This window comes from Ursus arctos, unplaced genomic scaffold (genome assembly GCF_023065955.2).
Source record: "Ursus arctos isolate Adak ecotype North America unplaced genomic scaffold, UrsArc2.0 scaffold_24, whole genome shotgun sequence".
Taxonomy (NCBI): Eukaryota; Metazoa; Chordata; class Mammalia; order Carnivora; family Ursidae; genus Ursus; species Ursus arctos.
Window position 1 is genome coordinate 42,545,510 of NW_026622919.1, and position 20,504 is coordinate 42,566,013.

The window sequence follows — 20,504 nt, forward strand, 5'->3', positions numbered from 1 at the left end:
AGAAAAGCTTGCTCCCCCCAAGCCATAGACTCCTCTGTCTCCCTTCTTGGGAGATGCCGTAAAAAGTGGAAACAAGGCAAAGCTCTGGGTGTCGTCTCCGTGCTAGCATTTTCTAGCTGTGTGACCTGAGGGATGTCACTCATCTTGTCTGGGCTCCAGTTTACTGATCTGTAAAGAGAAGATACTGAGAATTTCCTCCTTCCTGACCTCACACAGCTGTGGTGAGGTTTCCATGAGACAGAGTTAGGCAGGGCGCTTTGCAGTCATAACGTTTGTACACGTGTGGGTGGGACTGCTCAGTGTCAAACTCATTCTGTAGTTCCTGTGGTACCCAGACGCAGTTCAGAGGTTTCTAATAAAAGGCTGAATTGAGGGGTTCAGGCTTTAGCAGGAGAATCCGAAGTAAGGGTGGGAGAGTGTTGGAAGGATCACCATCGTCCTTCCCGGCTCCACCACCACCACTTCCTCCTCCTCTCCCTTCTCCTCTCCGCCTTCGCCCCCACCCCCCGCCCCCGCAACTGCTTGGACTTGCACTGAGCCTGGTTTCTCCACTAGTGCGTGCTAGCACTTTCTTTCGCGTGGATGATGCGCTCTGAGCCTTCCGCCCTCAGGGTTGTGGACTGGTTGCTTCTGTCTGGAGGGCGTCCAGACCTGTCACCGTGCTGCCTGTGTGGCAGAACGAAGAGCACGCTTTCTTAGCACTTCCTAAATGTGGGCGCTGTCCCAGCACTTTATAAACATTCGCTCGCTTCATTCCCCCTCACCACGACCCTGTGAGGAAGGCACCACGATTGCCCCCTTTAACAGCTATGGAAACTCAGGTGAGAGAGTTGCGCAACCTACGCAGGGTCCCACGGCTGGTAAGTGGTAGGCTCCTCGTCACGGCCACTCTGTGTGACCTCTCCAGAACAGGAGCCTTAGCGCCTTTGTTTCACCTCTTTCTGGCTGTGTGGCTTTGGGCAACTTGCAGGGCCTTGGTGCCCTCAGCTGTAAATGAGGATAAATCCTCCTATCTGGAAGGGCTGCTGTGAGGACCAAGTTGACCTGGTAACTGTGAAAACACCTCGTGCCTGCCACACAGAGGACCCGTTCCTGAGATGGGAGTTGAGTCTGAATCTCTCCTGGGACGTGAACCCCGTTCTCCATGAGTCCCCAGCTCTGGCTGCCCTCGCACCATCCTGTCCCCTGCTCTGGTCCTGGCACGGGTGGCTCAGCTCCCAGCGCCATTCCTGCCTGGTGCAGGCCCTGCCGGGGGGCACCGCTGGAGAGTATTCGGGGGAAGAGAGACACAAAGAGGAGAGCCCAGCTGCTGGGAAGGAGGTGAGAGCTGTCTTGGGCTATTTCTCACTTGGCACAATCTGCCTTTCCTTCTCCCCGGCTCCCACTGCGAGGGTGTTCCCCTTAAGCCCACCTTGCTAGACACCAAGCCACTGCCAGGAGTCTGGGAGCTAAGGAAGGAGGGAAGTGCTGGCAATTGAGATAAAGCCACGCTTGGCCTGCTGCATTTGGCACTGGCGGATGGATACTCACCCTTCCTCCCTCCTCAGCCTGGTTTCCTGTGGTAGGTCTGTGCTCCCTTCAGCGCGAGGAGCCCACATCATATGACCACTTTCCATAGGAACCATCCATCCAGTCTGAATCCCTTGATTTATCTTCTTGGGAGACCCTTTGCCGTGCCCTGTAAGCTTCCATATCGACTCACTAAGTATTTTCGGAGCACCCACTTTTTACAAGATATTGTCCCAACTGCTGTGGGGAATTAGCATGCTCAGGGGTTGTCCCAAATACACTCTATTTCAAGGCCATCTGTGCAACAGCCTTGAGAAATGTCCAGCATCCCAAGGGAGGAGTCATGTGACCTCAGGTGGGGGAACCAGGGAGGGGAGTCCGTGGGAGGCAGCCTCAGATAGTAGGTAGTGTTCTGCCTGGGCACTGGTCAGAAAGAACATTCTAGATAAAGAGGGCTGTGTAAGTTCTGGAATGTGGGGAGACCTCTAGAAGTTTGAGAAAAGGATAATGGTCTGCTGGGCATTGAGTTCAATGGAAGAGGTGGGAGGTGAAGCAGGGAGGGAGCTAGGGCCCCCCACTTCTGTGCTTCCCACACCCCACCACTTCTACCAAAGAAAAGGAGAATAGCTAGTACCTAACAAGGGCTGACACTTGCCAGGCACTGCCCTACATGTACTAGTCCTCACTGCAACCCTGGAGTTGGTGCCATACCCCATTTTACAGATGAGGAAACTGAGACCCCCAAGTTTGAATGACTTGCTCAGGGTTACACAAATGGCAAGAGGCAGAGTGAGGATTCAAATCCATAACTGAGGGGAGTTCTTTTCGGTTTTGTTTGTTTTACGGCATGAATAGTGTCGTGTACTGGTTTATACCCAACATGTGCTTTATGTAATGAAACTCTATGTATGATTTTCAGAATGACTTCTATAACAGAGAAGGAAAGGCAGAGGGAGCAGTGCAGTTATCGGGAAGATGATGCATCTGATTCCACCTGTGGCTGTAGCAGACTCTGCCTGCTCCTGGCCCCGGCCCCTGGGGGTCAGTTCTTATTGGCCCAGAGTCTCCAGCAAATCTGGGGGTGGAGCTTCAGCTTTTGCCAAGAAAGTTGAGAGGGCCAGGGATAGTCAGAGAGTGGGGAGAAGAGGCTTCCAGCCCAGGATGAGGCCCGGAGGTGAGAATGTGCCTGGCCCATTAAGGGGAGAGGGAGTAGCAGAGACTGTTGTCAACAGTTTGATTGGTCGAGTCGCCAGCAAGGGCCCCAGTGCCCTTGTTTGGGCTGACTTGGTGGCTTCCTGTGGGCGCAGAGTGAGCAATGTTTTAGAAAGAATAATCTGATGTCAGTGGGAGGTATGACTGTTGAACAATGGTCACGTCACGTCATTCCCTGCTTAAAAGCCTCCAGTGCCTTCCCTTTCTCCTAGTAGTAAAATCCAGCCCTTAGCAATGCTGTCAAGGCCCTGCTTGATCTGACCACTTGACCCCTGCCCATTTCTGCAGCCTCATCACCAATCTCTCAACTAGAATGTGAGCTCCAAGATGGAGCTTCGTCAGTTTTGTAAACAAATGTTTGTTCATCGAAAACTCTAGTTCCTTGAACTGTACCTGGCGCTTAGTAGATGCTCAGTAAATGTTGGTTGAATGATTGAATGCACACTCGCCACCCAGACTGAACTCATTTCCTTGTGCTCACACAGTCCTGTCTGTCCTGCCCCGCTGCCCCCTGCTGACGTGGCTAACCCCTGGTCATTTTTAGGTATGCGTTTCAGTGTCACCTCCTCCACAGAACCTTCTGTGACACCCCCTTTGCTGCATCAGTTGCACCTGTCTTGTGCCCCAGAGCTCAGTCTGCTTTCCCAACCGTAGTGCTTGCCACACTTCTTTTTTTAACTTCTTTATTTTCCCTGATTACATCACTGAAAATTCTAACTTTACAGAAATATGTAATGTAGAAAGTGAAAGTCTCCTAAAGTCCCATCCTACAGACAGAACTTCTTTTAAGAGTTGGTTGTATACTTCTCCTTATTTTTCCATGTGACATATTAGATGTATACTTTTTTTTCTAAAATCATACTGGTACTGTTATGCAATTCATTTTCCTTATTTTACTTAATAAGTCTTGGACATTTTGCACATCAGTAAGTAAAGATCGACCTCACTTTTCTTCTTTATGACTGCATGCATGTTTCACTTTACGAATGTTCCATAAGTCACTTAACCATCCCCTTCTGCTAGACATGTGGGCTGTTTCTAGTCTTGCATTGGCATAAACGTCACTGAAGTGAATATTTTTGTACATAGATCCTTGTGTCCTTGTAAAAATGTTTTTGCAGAAAAATCCCTTAAAGTGGAATTGCTGGGTCAGAAGTTGTGAACCTTTAAAATCACAATAGATATTTCCATGTTCTCCTTTCTGGGAGAGTTGTACCTCAGACCCATCGTTCTGAGATTGTGCCCCATTCCTGGCACTGCCTTGGCTCACAATGGTCAGCCTGTCCCCAAACCTGTCAGCTCCATGGAGGTAGACATAGTGTCCCATTTGTGGCTGCATTATGAATGCCCAGTGCACAGTAGGCAATTAATAAATACTTATTGATTTAGTGGCTAAGAGAATGAGGGATGGAGAATGAGTGTGAAGGAAGGCCACTGGGTTTAGGGAGAGGAAACTATTGGTGGCTTTGAGACTGTGGGCATGGCAAGTGTCAGAAATCTCAGTCGGTTAAGCATCTGACTCTTGATTTCAGCTCAGGTCATGATCTCAGTGTTATGAGGTCGAGCCCCATGTCTGACTCCATGCTGGGTGTGGCGCCTGCTTCAGATTCTCTCTCTCCCTTTCCCTTTGCCCCTCCCCACCTTCCTCTCTTTAAAAAAAAAAAAAAAAAAAGAGGGGCGCCTGGGTGGCACAGCGGTTGAGCGTCTGCCTTTGACTCAGGGCGTGATCCCGGTGTTATGGGATCGAGCCCCGCGTCAGGCTCCTCCGCTGGGAGCCTGCTTCTTCCTCTCCCACTCCCCCTGCTTGTGTTCCCTCTCTCGCTGGCTGGCTCTATCTCTGTCAAATAAATAGATAAAATCTTAAAAAAAAAAAAAAGAAAAGAAATCTCAGTCAGTGCCCCTCGCCCGTGGGGCAGTCCATGCCCCTCACCCACCATAGTGTGGTTCCAGGCTACTTCTCCAAGTTCACCTCCTGCCCCTTCTCTATTCTGTCCTCCCTCTGTGTTTTGCTTACCAGAAGTTCTCCTTTCTGGCCTTCCTCCCTTTGCCTGCAAACTCTTCCCCTTTTCCAGCTGCTGCTCAGAAGCCACTCTCCTGTGAAGCTTTTCCTCTGAGCAGGGATAGTGCCTTTGTCCTATGTCCCCACTGTGTTGATCACTGAGACACCGTCTCTTTTGTTCCCGCATCCTTCACTTCCTATAGGTTGAGAGCACTCTAACGGCTGTGTCTCCCAGATCTGTGTGTGTAATGCCAGGCCTTCTCTGGGTGTGAAGGAGCAAACGAGTGAGCGGATAGCTGGACAGGCAAGATCAGGACTCAAAATGGAACATGATTCTGACTGTGTAGGGGCGAGATGCTGCAAACTATGGTTGGGATGGTGGCTTTAGAAGAGGAAAAAGAAGAACCCAAGGGACTCAGTAAAAGGGATGTGGGGCCCAAGGGAAGGAAGAGTCGCAAGATGGCAGCCCTGCCAACAGAAGTGGAGAAGCCAGAAGGGGAAGCTGGCTTAGGGAGGGGGAAGGTCATTTGGTCTGGATATGTGGAGTTGAGGGGCTGTTGGCAGGGCTTCCAAGTGAGGAGAGCCAGCCGACAGTGTAGATGTCACGCTCGGAGCTGAGCAAGATGCGGGAGCTACAAATGCTGATGGCTGCCATTGGCCTGGAAGCGCAAAGGGAGGAGATCTCCAAGGGTAGAGAGCAGCGGGCTGAGGCCAGGCTTGAGTGGGGACTCCGGTTTACAGGAGGGCCAGCCTCAGCTGGGGCGGTCAGAGCAGCGCCAGCATGCTCATAGGGAATGGAGGGATTTGAGAAAGTCCAGACTGCAGAGGCTGCGGGGTAGCAGAGGGAGGCGTCCGACTTTGGAGTAAGGCAGGTTGGAGACCTTTGGAGCAGGCTGCTTCTCTGGAAGGAGGAACAGGAGCCAGGCTGAAGCAACGCAGTGTAGAGGATGCAGAGAGGAAGCTCAGGTCCAGGGCTGGCTCAGGGTGCTTGTAGGGGAAAGGGAGGGGGCATTGCTGGGACTTGTGAGTCACTTCCCCCCCAGGGGGAGGACTGAGGGCCTCTGAGTGGTGTCTGTGTGCCCGATGGAGATGGAAGGGCATTCTAGTTACTCACCGGAATTTCCAGCCAGCTGGGGTGGGGTGGAGCAGAGATGCCTTGGATGTTTAGGGAGCAACTTCTGAGAGGTTGCAGGGTTTGGGGAAGAAGTGGGTGTTGATCTGGCTATGCTAGCTAGGGGTGTGGGGAATGAAGATGGGGATACTCCAGGAGACTTCCAAGGCTACTTCATGCTCCCTTGGGTGGGGGAAGGGACATCGGAGGGACCCTCGGGCTTTTAGGCCCTTCTCCCATTCCACCTGCTTGTCTGACCAATGGGGGCAGTCCTGCCGTGCACTTGAAGCTCGCAGGATAGGAGACAGAAATGGTGGCAGAGAGCCCTGGGCTGGCACATTTGTGCCCTGGGGAATGCCAGGCCCTGTTGTTCCCAAGCCCTGGGAGCAGCCTCGCCCGCCCAAACCAAATGAGGAATTGTGGCTGAAAGGGCCCTTCAGATGTGCTTTGGCTATTTATAACCCAGCCAGGGCAGGGACAGGGAAAAACCAGGGACTGAGGGAGGGGGTGGGGTGTAAGGTGGGTTGTGCCTCTGTGGAACCCTGTCAGCCTTGAGGCCCCAAAGAGCCTACCCCAAATCCCTCAGTCTGCATTTCAGCTTTGGTGACAGGGAGTCAGTGGTGAGGACAGATTCTCTGCTCTCACAGAATGGCAGGAGCCCCATCTCAAGCCCAAAGCTTTCCCAGATTTTTTGGGGGGTTGGGATAAACATTTCCATTCTTCTCTATTTCCCTCCTCTCTCCTCAACCCTCCACCCAGCTTGGAGGCTCAGCCAGAGGCCCTGTTCTTGGTTGAGGTGCAGTGGAAAAGAGAGGCAATGACACCAGGTGGACCCAGGATGGTGCACAGTTGACCTTCCTGTGAAACTCATTTCCAAAGAGTTTGAGTCGTCCGCCCCCCGCCCTGCCCCGCTGTGGCCATTACCACCTGACAGGGGATATATGACATGTGTATAAAGAGGCTGGCGGTAGGTTCACACACCGATGGACAGCTCAGAGACCACACCATGAAGAGCCATGCTGGCTAGTCCGGGCAACTGTGTATTAGAGAGAATTGTGAGCTAGAAGCATCAGGAAGATTTCAAGGGAATCCCTGGCTGGAGACATTGTTGAGGGTTGGAGATTGACAGGGTTGACTCGAGTGGGGCTGAAGCTTCAGGGCCCACCACCCAGAATCCCGAATTTCCACCCGATCTACCTGGATGGTGGCCCCAATGATTCCGGCTTACAAAGGGAAGTGGTGGGTTGGCAGCGTGTGACGCTGAATTGGATTCCAAGATGCAGGTTCCACTGAAGAAACGGGACAGAGGGGATATTCAGGGATCACCACCACCACCACCACCCCTGTCTCCCATACCCACACACCTCCCAGCTTCCCTCAGGGAAACAACCAGCTGCAGGAAAACAGCAACCTTGTCTGTGGGCCTAATTCAGTTCACGGGTGTGTGTCATTTGGACTGCACCATGTTTCGTTTCCTTTTGTTGTAATGTCATTTATCTGCCATCGGTTTTAAATGGAGAGAGATCAGCTAAGGATCCACACTGCCAGCTTCTCTAGGACAGTCTGAGATGGGGCAGCCTGCAGCTGGAGCTGGGTGGTGGCTTTTTCCTTCCACCCCATGCCTACCTGGCTGGCTTCCACGGATCTTACCCGCACCCTCACGGCTGCTGGAGTTCGCAACCTTTGCCCTAGGTGTTGTGTGGTGAAAGCTTTCCGCAGGTGCTGCCCCTGAACTCCTCCCCCAGGAGAGCAAGGGCACGCTCCTCTCTGGCTGGGGCCTTACACAGCCACAGCGTGGACTTCTCTGGACGGCCTGAGCTTCTGCCACCGTTGAGGAAGCAAGGGAAGCAGGCTGGGAGCGGGAAGGGCTGCTGGTGTTACCCATCCTGGGTTTCCTGTACCCTCTGCCGCGGGGCGGGCTCTGCTGGGCGGAGGCCCCTTTGAGGCAAAAGGGCCCCAAGGAGGTGGGATTGCTCATCCCAGCAGCACCCGTGAGTAGGAGGTGGGGCCCCTCCGGCCGCCAGGGTGGGCCGGCTGCAGACCCTGGCTGGCACTTGGGGTTCTGTTGTGGTGAGGCGGCTGAGGCCTCCTCTGCACAAAGCCTCGTTCTCCCAGCCGCAGTGGTGATAGAAACTGTTCTCTCACCAGGCCCTGGCCTCCCCTCCGCAACGGTGTCAGAACCTGAGGCAGAGATGAGAAGGGGGCTCAGTTTGTGGCCATCCCAAGGTGACAGCGAGGTTCGCCCTGTCCTCCTGGAGGCCGCGCGGGCAGCTGCTCTTCCGCTCCTCCCCCTGCCTGCTCGGGCTCTGGTGAGGGGCTGTAAATAAAGCCTGTCTCTGGGAAGCAGACCTCCCCCCGCGCCCGGCCCGTCTGCGGCCTCCTCGCCCCTCCTCCGCGCTCCAGAAGCCTCCGCCAGCCGCCGGCCGGTGACCGCACAGAGGGAACGGCTCCACCTCACGAGTCAAGTCGTGCATTTCCTGTGTATTAATAGCAAACGCGAGCCTCCGAGTCCAGAAAGGGCGGGATCTGTGGGGCCGGCGGCGGCGGCGGCGGGGCGGCCGGCCCGAGCTCGGGAGCGGCGGCCGGGGAGCGCGGGGCCCCGCCTGCGCCCGGGCCGGCACGCACAGCAGGAAGGGCCGCGGCGGCCGGCTGGGGCGCCTCCTCCTGCTCCGCCGGCGCGCCGCGCGGTCTCTCCAGTGACGGCCCTGCGCTCGCGGCGGCGGCGGCGGCGGGGCTGCCGGAGCGCCGCTTCCCCTCCCGGGCTGGGGACGCGCGCGAAGCGGCCCGCAGCCCCGGCGCGCGGGAGGGCCGGGAAGCGGCAGCAGGAAAGGGTTCATAATGGAGCCTTTCATCGGGAGCCCGTGGCCGGGTGCCAGGACTGACTCCGGGGAGGCCAGCATGCTGGTTTAGGCCTGCCCTGCACGCTCTTCCCCTCCCGGCCCGCCTGCCTCCCTCCGGGGCGGCGGCGGCAACGGCTGCTGCTGCTGCGTGGACCCCGCTTCCTGTTTGCCCTCCGCGCCTCCGGCTGCCATGGAAGAGGAAGAGGAGGCTATAGGCTTTTTGGACAAGGTTCTGGAGGATGAAGATGTGTTTCTCCTGGAGGAGTGCGAGCTGGGAACCCCGACCAGCCCCGGCTCAGGGTCCCCCTTCTTGGTGGCCGTGAAGGTGGGAATGTGACACGCCCTGGATGCTTGTCGGGGGAGGGGCAGGGCTCGCAGCTCGACTGCCGAAGCTGTGTGCGGGCAGAAATGGCTGGTTTGTGCACAGACCTCATGGCTGGGTGGAAGCACCGCACTCCGGCCCAGAGGGGCTGGCGCATGCCTGCGAGGGGATGCGAGGGGCTGAGCTCTCCGGCAGCTGTTTCTGGGGGAGAGGTGCAGTGCCTGCCTCCTCCCCCTGGACCAGTTGTCCTCAGCGGGAGTGGCTGCTGGATTTCCCCAGGCCAGCTGTGCCGGGGGCTTTCTCTGGCAGTGACATGAGTCACCTGGTGGGCACAGCGGTGGTGTGAGCCTGCTGCCCCAGAGGAGCTGGCCGACCTGAAACCAGGAGGCCATAATTCATTGTTTCCATGGCAACAGTAGGATAAGTGCACTTGGGAAGTTTAGGCCGAAGGGGCCACTCGCTTCCTAGGCAGGAGACTTCATCAGTCTGAGCTAAGGCAAGAGAGCATGGGGAGAGATTGGGAGCCAGAGGTCACAGAGCTTCCTTGAGGGAAAAGAATTGGATCAGCCGAAAAGGGGGTGATAACAGCTTCAAGGCAGGAGCCAGGTGGTTGGGCACTTTTCCCAAGGTGTGCGTAGGCAAGAAGCATGTGCCAGCCCCAGCCCACTCACTCTGGGGCCATGAACGTTCTCCCCAGCAATGCCCCGTTCTGTCATAGGAGCTGCCTTGAAGGCAAAGCAGGAGGGGGCTGTGCATCAATCCCCTTTTCTTCTCTTCGCCTCCTCCCCAGGGGCGGCGTCCCCTGTGCAACCACACCAGTGCATTCTTCCTTTCTTTCATGTCTTCAGCCCTCTTCTAGGAGCCCCAAACTAAGAGCCTTTTGCTCAACTCCTCTCTGTTCTGTGGCTAGAAGGGAAGGCCAGTGGGAATGTATGGCAGGGAGTTTGCAGAATGCAAGCCAGGCTGCCTAGCAGAGTGTGCATCTGTGCCCCATGCTGGGCCCGTCTGCACCCCGGAGGTCATGGTGCAAGGAGCATTGCTGTGGGCAGGAGGCTGCCACTGAGCCTCTCTGGGCCTCTTTGTCCCCCCTGTAAGATGGGGATCACAGCCCTGCCACACCCACGCTACAGTGTGTTCCGAGGGTGAGCTAATGGAGGTGAAAAACAGACGACAGACCCACAGGAGATGGCTGATGGGCGGCGTCTGGGTGGAGCTGTAGCTGTGGGCCTGGGCTCGGAGGAGAGAGATGTAATGGGAGGCTGGTGATGGCTCGCATCCCACCCCTGGTTCTCTCATCTGGTGCTAGCTCAGAGCACTGGGGTTAAGTCACATCTCCACTAGGCCCGCAAAGGCCTCTGCGCTTGGGGTCTGAGCAACCTCCCCACCAGGAACAGGATGGGGAAAAGTCTGGTAATGAACCAAGAACACCGGCTGGGAGCTAAGTAGTGTGTGGGATGGGAGGTGTAGGGGGTCCCTAATGGGCCTTCTCTGAGCACCCCTCCCCGGCGCAGATGGGATCCTGTTCATATGCTGCCTGATGGATCCACCCTTACTCTAGGCTCTGGCTTATACCTGAGCCTTAGCCCGTATTTCAGTCGGCTCCGAACTCCAGAGAGCTGCCTCCTCGGTTATGCCCTGTTTTCCTCCAGGGCAAGGGCCATGTTGTATTCACTGCTGAACACTGCACAGAGCTTGGGACGTGGCTGGTGCGTAGTGAATCTGTGGAGTGCACGAGGCTCCGTGGGACCTCCAAAGGGGGTACCACGCTCCCAGCCTTGTTCTCCTACTCAGAGGTGTTCCAAGGAGGGAGCACACCGAAGCCAAGGGGGCCCGACACACACCACACTAAAAACCCCGATCCTCCCAGATCCTTGAGAGCGCCTGGGTGGAGTCTTCCTCTCTTTGCTGCCTCAACTTTCCTGGACTTGTGTCAGCATGGGGGAAAGGGCCTTTCCTGAGTGTTGGGGTACTCCAGGCCTCGCCATCTCATCCTGAACACCTCTGGGATGCCCTCACTCCTTACCAAGCTTGGTCAGCTGTAGAGGGAGCAGGCAAGCAGGGTGGCTGCAGAAGGGTGGGGAGAAACCTCGTTGAGTCATTCAGGTTGTGTACTAGTCAAAGCACTCCGCCTCGCACTGGGGAGGAGATGGGATGAACACGGCGTGGTCCTTTCTCACAAAGAGTTCACAGTTCAAGGCGAGGGGACAAGTGCACAGATAATAGGAATATAGTGAGAAAGTCCTCAGGGTTCTGATAAAAACTTCGGAGGAGAAGAGACCACGTCTGTTTGGGTCAGAGCTGGACCAGGTGCACATGCGTGCACGTGCGTGTGAGCATGTGTGTGTGCTTGTGTGTGGTCAAGGGGCACTTCTGGAGGGTGTGTTCCTGTCCTGGGCTATGGATGGTCTTGGCAGTCCAGCACGATCGACACTTCTCAGCAGCTGGTGGGAATCCAAGGCAGTTCTCTCTTGGCTATTACTTTACTTCAGGAGTACTTACCTCCCGCAGCGGCTGTGTCCCTGAGCGGGTGTCCTATAAATCAGTCCTGCTTTCAGTGTAATTTCTGAGATGCTTCATCTTCCAGGGGGACAGAGGTGGATAGGGCAGTGGTTTCCTCCAGAGCTGGGGCGGGAGCTTGCTGTGTCTTTCAACAGAGACTTCCTTTTGAGGAGTTAATTCTCTATAAACTAATAATCACGTTAATACCAATAGCAACACCACCTCCTGGCCTTAAAGTGTTGTACGCTTTCCAAAAATCTTTCATACGATTCTATTTAAAGGTACGGAGGGCTGATTGTGGCCTTGCTATCTAAAAGCTGCTATTTAAAGGAACTCCTTTGTCAGGAATAAAAGTCCTTTTGTAATGCAGATTAGCCCATCAGGTGTTATTCTGTGCCGGTTTTTAATGGATAATCGGGAACGCCCACATTTGTTTCCCTGGCCCCAGTGTCTTTGGCCCCCACTGGGTATCGTGATGGCCACGCCTGTGTCCCCCACTGGGGTGTTTCCCGGGCTGTGGGCCCTACTTAGGATGATTCGAGATGTGATTTTAGGTGGCACCTAGATGTATTTTTTGCACTTTAATTGTTAGGTTTATATTTTAACGTGTATTAGGAAAAATATGACTTGTACATCTTTTGATTTCAAATATAATACTTGGGATGAGGCTGGGCTTTTAAGAAGTCAGTTGTAAAGAACGGTATTAAGTAAACAGTAGTGCAGGTGGTATGAATGACAAAACTGCAAAGGTGGGATGTGAACACCTGACCTTTGGAAACACTGCTGGACCTGCCCAAAGGCTCAGACAGCAGGGAGCCTGGAATACAGGGATCCACCCTCCAGGAGAGTGGGCTTTGTCCCCCCTCCAAATTCTGCTAAGGAAATAGCTGAAGGAGAGCTCCCCAGTGCCTAGCGCTAGGAAGAGGAGGAATGGCTGTTTGTCCCTGCGTTGTCTTGGCTCAGAGAGGGGCCAGCTGTCCTGAAGCTGATGCTTAGCACAGGCACAGCCCCTAGACCCGGTGGCATCTACTCTGCGCAGATCCTGCTGGGTGCTCCCCAAACAGTGGTGCGGCCCATGGGCCCAGCTCTGCTGGGTGCAGAGCCACTTGGCCTAAGGCTCTGAATGGCAGGTGGCCCTGCCTGTTCAGTCCTGCTATTGTCTTGAAGGAGGTCGCAGTTCCTGGACAGATCATATCTTGGTTTGGCCTAGACCCAAACCTTTAGAAGCTTTAATTTGGCCGCTTCACCCAGTAGAAGACCAGGCCGGAGCTTGCTAAACTGACCTTGTAGGTACTCTCCCTACCGGAGGAACTTGAGCTCTTAGACTGGGGGGCCTTGAGCCGACAGACTTTCAGCCTAGCAGACTGTGTGAAATTCTGGGAGGGAACCAGCCACAGTGGCTGCATTTCATGAGCCCCGCTTGGGGAGGAAGTAGAGACAGTGTCACTCAGAAGGCAGCTTCCCTGTGCTGGGGGACTGACAGGCAGGGTGGCACAGACTGTGGGGGCCCTGCGGATTCTGGGCACGTGGGCACCACCTCTGGAGGGCTCTCTGGGGACAGAGACTGTCCCTCATCTTTGTATTTGTGTTGCCAGCGCCTGGCACATAGTGCAGAATGAATGAATGTCCAGCCCTGGGGTTTTATGAGACAAGAATGGCCTCATGAGGATTGAAGAAAAAACTGTGAATTTCCAGATAATTCTAAGCCAGGAACATGGGGGTATGAGGAAAGCAAAAAAAAAAAAAAAAAAGGAAGAGGTTTTTGGTGGTAACCAAGAGCAGACCTCCCATTGGTAATGTGAGCAGAACTTAATTTCACATGCTTAGGCTTTCCACCAGCTCCGCCCCCCCCCCCATGCCAGCCAAAACTTCGGAGGGAGAGTAGCCCAGAGTGGGACTCTTGGGGGTGACTGTTGACTTTTGGGGAGCTCTTTCAAGATTGGACTCTGAGGTGGGAGTCTCTTGAGGAGATTGTCTTGCCGCGCTGGGCTGTCGCAGGGACTGTGCACACGGGCTCTGTGCTCATGCTGAGGAGGGGGACAGTGTGGCGGGAGCTGCAGAGACCAGGTCTTCATCCGGGTCCTAGTCCAGCCAGCCCTCCAGTTAAGCTCACAATGTCCCTCAAGTGACTTCCTTTACAAGATGTTTGCCAGGCCCTCAGGTAAATCTTCGGTTGTCAGGGAACAGGAGGGGGATGGGGTGCAGTAGGGGAGCACTGGCCCCCAACACGGAAGGCGAGTTCCCATTCCTCGGGCTTGGGAAGCAGCAGGGCTGGTGTGGCGTGCGGAGCGGCCTCAAGTCTGACCAGGAGGGGCTGGGCCTGCGGCCCTGCTCCAGGCTCAGCTCTTGCTCCTTGAAGGGTGTACTGCTTGCCTGAAATGCCAACAGCTCCGAGCCATGGGCAGTTTCCGCTCTGTGTCTCAGGGAGATAATGACAACACCTTCCAGAGTGTGGGATTGTCCTGAGTTAATCCCTGGAAAGCTCTCAGAACAGCGCCTGGTGCTTGTGAGGCCATCGATACATAACTATTGTCCTTCCCTAAAGCTTGGCGTTCATACTGGTTTCCTAATGCTGCTGAAACAAGTTACCACACATTTAGTGGTTTAAAACACAAATTTATTCTCTTACACACAAGTCTTAAAGGGCCAGCAGAGCTGCATTCCTTCTGGAAGCTCTAGGAGTGAGAATCCATTCCCAGGCCTTTTCCAGCTTCTACCAGCTCCCTGTACTCCTGGCTCACGGGGCCATCCTGGTCCTGAAAGCTAGCAGTGTAGCATCTCCCAATCTTGCGATCTCTTTCCCTCCCCCTGCTCCCCTTCTTTCGTCATATTGCTTTTTCTGACTCTGACCCTCTTGCCACCCCCTCATAAAGGCCCTTGTGCTTACATAATCCGGTGTCATCGCTCCATCAAAAAATCCTTAGCCCGATCATACCTGCAAAATCCCTTTTTCCATATAAGGTGACATATTTGTAGGTTTGGGGGACTCAGATGTGGACATCTTTGGCAGGACGTTGTTTTTCTATCACAGGGTCAGTTAACATTTCAGAGAGTCTGGGGGCAGCAGCCTCTGGCACAGATCTGATAACTAGGTTGCTGATGGAAGGCCAAGGATTCAGGCCCTTGCTTGGGGAAGGGTGGGAAAGCTGTGGGAGCACAGTGAGACAGGTCATGCAGCTGGAGGAAAGCCACTCTTCTCCGGACTTCAGAAATTTCTGATAGCTTCATATACTCTCCCAGCCTGTGCTAAATAAGTAAGGGTGTGCAGCTGATGCCCAGAGAGGGTTCTGTGCTTACCTGTGATTCCAGGTAAGCATCCGATGCTTGAGAAAGAAAAGAAAATGAGAGCGAGGAAATCATTAAAGCAGTGGGAGAGTCTGGAATCTGGTATTCGAGGACTGGGATGGAATCCCAGCTCTACCGCTTTCTGGCTGTGTGACCCTGGGCTCGTCCCTTCCCTCTTCCAAGTCCTGTTTGCTTCTGTTTGCATAATGGAAAAATACAGTACCCACCTCAGTGAGGTATTTGAGGGCTAAAGGAGCGTGAAAAGCACAAGGCTTAAGAGAGGTAAGGTGCCCATGTGCGAGGGGTATTGTGTGGTGCCGGCCTTCAAGAATGTGCAGAGGAGTGTGATGTCATTGCCACAGGGGCCTCCCCCAGGATCACCGGGCAGTTCACAAGAGGGCTCACACGTCAGGCGGGAGGGTCTGTGCTGCGGAGAAGAGCCAGGGTGGGAGCAGGCATCTCAGGCAGCAGGAACAGAACACACCCAGCAGGTTGGGAAGACCTGTTGGGAAGAGATCTGTTGGCTGCGGGGGAGGTCGGCAGGGTTGGGAGAGGCGCTAGGAGCCAGTAAAGGTGTTTAAGCAGAGAATAAGCCAGACCCCATATCACAGTGCATTGTTATATATTTATATTTACTTGTTTTTTGTTTTTACTGTCTTTCCTCTAGATTATAAACCACGTAAGAGTAGGGATTATTGTATGTTTGCTTCCCGGTGTGTCTACAGAGTCTGGTGGGCGTTCAGCAAATAGTTGTTGAACGAATAAATAAATAAATGAATGACCTAATTGAATCCCCAAATAATCATTTTTTGCAGTGTTGATTTTTTTGTTTCTATTTTTTAATTCCAGTATAGCGAACATGCAGTGTTATATTAGTTTCAGGTGTACGATATAGTGATTCAGCAGTTGTCTGTGTCACTCAGTGCTCATCATGAAAAGTGTACTCCTAATTCTCTGCCCATTTCACTCATCCCCCCAACCCACTTCCCCGCTGGCCACCACCAATTTGTTCTCTACAGCTAAGAGTCTGGTTTTTGTTTGTCTCTTTTTCTTTGTTCATTTGTTTTGTTTCCTAAATTCTGCATACGAGTGAAACCACATGGTATTTTTCTTTCTCCGACTTATTTCACTTTGTTTTACACCCTCTAGATCCATACGTGTCATTGCAAATGGCACAGTTTTACAGTATTGATATTAAGACCTTGACAAGCGTCAGGTGTAAGGTGGTGTTCTCAGAAGATTAACCCGGCTCTGGTGTGTGGTGTGAAGGGAGGAGAGAGAGGCAGAGGTCAGTTAGAAGAATCCAGGCCATGGAGCCAAGGCCCACAGCAGAAGGGAGGGGTGGGACAGGGTCCTTGTGTGAGATTAGCAAGATGGACTTTCAAGACTAAATGGGGCATGACCATAGAGGAGAAGGAATTCTGGAGTGGGGAGGAGGCCAGTTAGGATATGTGCCTTGCACAGTGAGGCAGTCAGGAAATGCTGGGGGGTACAGGGGTGAGGCTGAGGACTTCACAGCCAGCACCTTCTGTTGTGGGGTTAAGCCCTCGGGGACAGGAAGATATAGCAAGAGGTGTAGCTGGAAGGCCACAAGATGGGGCTCCCGTGGCCGCTTCATCTCATTCTCTCTACCTCTCTTCTCAGTTTATACTCCTCCAGGAGGCTCTTCCAGTCCCTGTTGGGTCCTCCCATGTGACCATGCCCTGCCCCAGTCATGGCTCTGATTTCCCTTCTTTCTTTTTTGCATTTTTTTTTAAGTAGACTCCACACCCAGCATGGAGCTCAACTCGGGGCTTGAACTCATGACCCCAAGATCAAGATCTGAGCTAAGATCAAGAATCCGCCACTTAACCGACGTAGCCACCCAGGCGCCCCCCTGATTTCCCTTGTCTATATTCCCCCACTAAACTGCCCCTACACATGAGGCCAGGTCCTTTGTTGTCCTACTCACTGTTACAAGATTGAATAGGTGGGTGGGTGGGTGGATGGATGGATGGATGGATGGCAGCTAAGGAAATGTGGAAAAAGAATGTGGGAGAGAAAGCAAGATGTTAGCAACAGAAATATGGGTAATTGTTTTTCCTGTTTTAGTCTGTATTTTCCAAGTTATGATAAATATTTTTGGCTTTTATTCCCTACAAAAGTGTTAATGAAAGAGGAGGAAAAAGGCAAGAAAACAGGTCACTCAGGATGTTAGCCTCCTTTCTCATGAGCTGTTGGCTCTTGGTTTGCTTTCCTGCAGGTGGAAGCAGGGAAAGGCCTGGAGATGAGGAAGCTTGTTCTCTCGGGCTTCCTGGCCAGCGAAGAGATCTACATTAACCAGCTGGAAGCCTTGTTGCTGGTGAGTATACGCTCTGGCTTGCTGGTCAGTGTCATGCTTGAGACCTGGCTTTTGGGGTCGAAGAAGAAGGGGGACCTGGGCCAGTCCATCCCTGGGGGTAGAGTCTGTACTGGTCTGCTGACACCTTGGCACTGGGCAGCCGGGGTCATTGCCAGAAAGGGGCTTGTGCCTCTCAGCCCCAGCCCTCCATTACCTGCCCCGGGAAAGATGGGAGAAGCACACCCAGTTTGGAGACGGCAAACACTCCCGTGGCTCATGACCACACACAGACATTGCTAATCAGTGACAGTACTCTGTCCAGGTGCGGGCCCAGCCTGGGCACTCTCTACCAGTCAGTCAAGCTGAGTCCTCTCTGTCATTCCCTGGTCCCAGTCCTTCGTCCTCCTGGGAGTAGTGAGCCCTGACCATCCCGAGGCCCCATGGCAGGAAATGTGACGTGAAGGGTATCTGTGTCATTTGAGAAGCACCATAGCTCTGAGGCCTTAGACCATCCCCAACCCTCACAGAGTAACCCTCTGTGAAGGTGCCTCAGTTTCCTCCCAAGATGGAGACATTATAAGACTCAGACTGGGAGGGAAATATTATTCATATTAGGTATGTAAGCATTTTTGCCTTTGAAGAAAGCGCTCATTAGGTGCGGCTAGATCCCACGCAGAGTAACTGGGGAATGTAAAGTTCTTCCCCCTGGGTGTTTTGCAGCCTGAGATGTGGGATGATATCAGTAAAAGAGGGATAAGAAATGTAGGTGTAGAGGAATAAAAACTCATTCTTACAAGAATTATAAGATACACATTTAAGTACTTGCTATGATGTGAGATGTTGTCACCCAGGGTCCCAGAGGCCTTGGGTTTCTTACCCAAGGAATACCCATCGAAATGTGCACATACTTTGGAGGGCTTAGGTGGCTCAGTGGGTGAAGCGTCTGTCTCTCAATTTCGACTCAGGTCATGATCTCAGGATCATGGGATCGAGCCCCACGTCTGCTTGTCCCTTTCCCTCTTTTCCTCCCCTTGCTCACGCTCTCCCTCTCTCTCTCCCTCCATCTCTCAAATACATAAATAAAAATCTTTAAAAAAAATAAAAAGAAATGTGCATCAAAAAAAAGAAAGAGAGAGAGAGAAAAGAAGAGAGAAGAAATGTGCAGATACTTTGTGACAGCCTGGGCTCAGTTTGTGGCAGGTCTCACTGGGAGTTTATTGGTAGGCATAGCAACGTTTTTCAAGTGATGGACAGTGTGGCAGATAGACAAGGACTGCGGTCTGGGGTCAGAACTAGGGCAAGACTTGATTCTGCCATTAATCATAGACTCGTGGCACTGTTTTTCATATCTGCATCTGAACCCATTCGTGCATTGTGAAATCAACATAGGTTGAACCAGCATTTTTTATTAAATGAGAAAGAAAATACCAGTGTGCATCATAGTAAGAATAAGTACTATTTCACTTAACTTTGGGTTTGTTGTCTGTATGCATATATATATATCTATATATACCGGGCCACGTTCTTTCTCATGGGTGGTGTTGTTTTGAAAACCACGGCGTTGGGCAAGTTGTGAGTAACCTCCTTGAGTCTCATCGTCCTCATCTGAAGATGAGAATAATCCCGTGATCTTCTCTGTCTTCTTCATGGGGTTGAGAGGATCGGGTGATCCTTTTGGGGACCCAGGCACTCAGATTAGCTGAGGCAAGCAGAGGACTGGCCAGACACGTGTGAGGTACACCTCAGAAACAGTGAATTGCCATAGCAAAGTGAGGGGGTGTCACTGTTATTACTAAGAGGATGCATGTTTGAGAGGAGTTCGAACAAAGGAGCCAGACTGCCTGGCAGAATCCCTGCTTGTCTGCTTTCGAACTCAAGCCCTTCACAGGTTCATGAACCCTTGTGGCCCTTTTTCTCCATCTGCAGACTGCGGATACTGATACTAGTACTGTGTTCGTGGGGTTGTTGTGGGGACAAAATGAGTTTGTATGTGAAGCTCTTAGAACAGACACTAAAGCGTTAGCTGCTGCTGTAATTTTGTCCAGTGCTGGGAGAGACGCAGGTCGGGGCCTGTTTCTGTCAACACAGCCCTTCCCTGAAGGAAGGGGAGGCGCGTCCTTGGAGGAGGCCAGCCCCTCTAGCTTGCGTTCTTGTGTTCTGGGCAGTCATTGGGCCTCATGTGAGTTTCTGTGTGTCCGGGCAAAGATAACAACAGAAGTAGGGGCCAAGACACTCCCTCCCTGCCTCACCTAACAGCTCATGCCTCAGAGGCCAAACCTGGGAGGCTGGGGCCGCGAAGTCCTGAGGCCACCCAGGGCACATCCCTCCTCCCCCCCCTGCTTATTCCTCCCAGCCCCGATTTGGTTCTTCCTTGAACAGAGGCAGGAGGAGCGAGGGGAGAGGCCAGCTGGGAGGCCTGGTCTGCGCTGGAGAGCCCCGGGAAGAGGGGGCAGGACCCTCCACAGCCATAGCCTCAGATAATGAGCCTCACAGATAAGGAATCAAGCCTCCCCACACTTGCTGGGAACCCTCCCCTCACAGCTGCCTGGTTGCTAAAGCCCTTTGCTCTTTGGGGAGTGATCTGACCAAGGGGCCCCGGGGAAGAAAATCTCTCCTCTCCGTGGCCCACTCCCAGATCTCCTACTCATCACCCAATGCCCTGGCTCTGCTCCTACCGTGTTTGTGTCAGACTGTCCTCAGCTTAACACTTCCTGATATGCAGATGGCTGGGTGTGTGTGGCGTGTGTACCCAAGGCTGTGTGCACACACAGGCACAGCTGGGACCCACACAAGAGCCTCTGTTCCTGCCCCCTGGGTTGTTGGCCGGGGCCGGGTTTGGTAATCTGGAAACCTCCAGGTTCCTGGTTGGCTCAGACGATGAGTGGAGTGGGCCTGCGAGCCTGGGCTAAAGTAGGCTGTGGAGGAAGGGAGACAAACCAGATGCGTGTCATTCTGCGTCTCACCCACCGTGGGAAGGGGGCTCAGGTGCTGCCTCTGGCCACTGCTACAGCACTTCCCACCACGGGCCCCCGGCCCTCCCATCTCAGCCTCTCATTCTGGCAGTTTGCTTCGGGGTTCTCAGGTTCCTTATCTCTAAAACAGGTTACCGATGCTTCCCTCCCTGGGTTCCGGGAGGAGTGACCGGGGTGACACACCAGCAGCCTCCAGGCCTTCTGGGATAGGAGGTGGAGGAAGTGGGCTGATTTCTTCCCCTGTTTCGAAAGGCAGGTTGCTGGGGGACAGAGCCGACAGATAGCTGTGTGAAGTCCCACGATGAGTCAGAACCCACCTGGCCCCTGTTCCCGAGAAGCACTTCGTGGGAAATGGGGAGCCAGGCTCGACTCCCAGGTCGCTCAGTGATCCTTTCTTTTAAGAATCCATTTCTTCCCTGATGAAATGGAGAGCCA

The 20,504-nt window shown here is 53.5% G+C and overlaps 1 protein-coding gene across 5 annotated transcripts in view; it reads left to right on the forward strand.

The window, feature by feature from the left end:
- Positions 1–20,504, forward strand: part of ABR (ABR activator of RhoGEF and GTPase) — a 174,690-nt gene that overhangs the window by 85,791 nt on the left and 68,395 nt on the right. For 4 of the 5 annotated variants that reach the window (XM_026517793.4, XM_057317831.1, XM_026517794.4 and 1 more), the window contains exon 3: positions 17,020–17,118. In XM_026517793.4, coding sequence (XP_026373578.2) covers positions 17,020–17,118 — 99 coding nt within the window. Of the gene's footprint in view, positions 1–8,543; positions 8,997–17,019; positions 17,119–20,504 lie in introns of those variants that run through there. The other variant, XM_026517795.4, reaches the window with a different exon arrangement.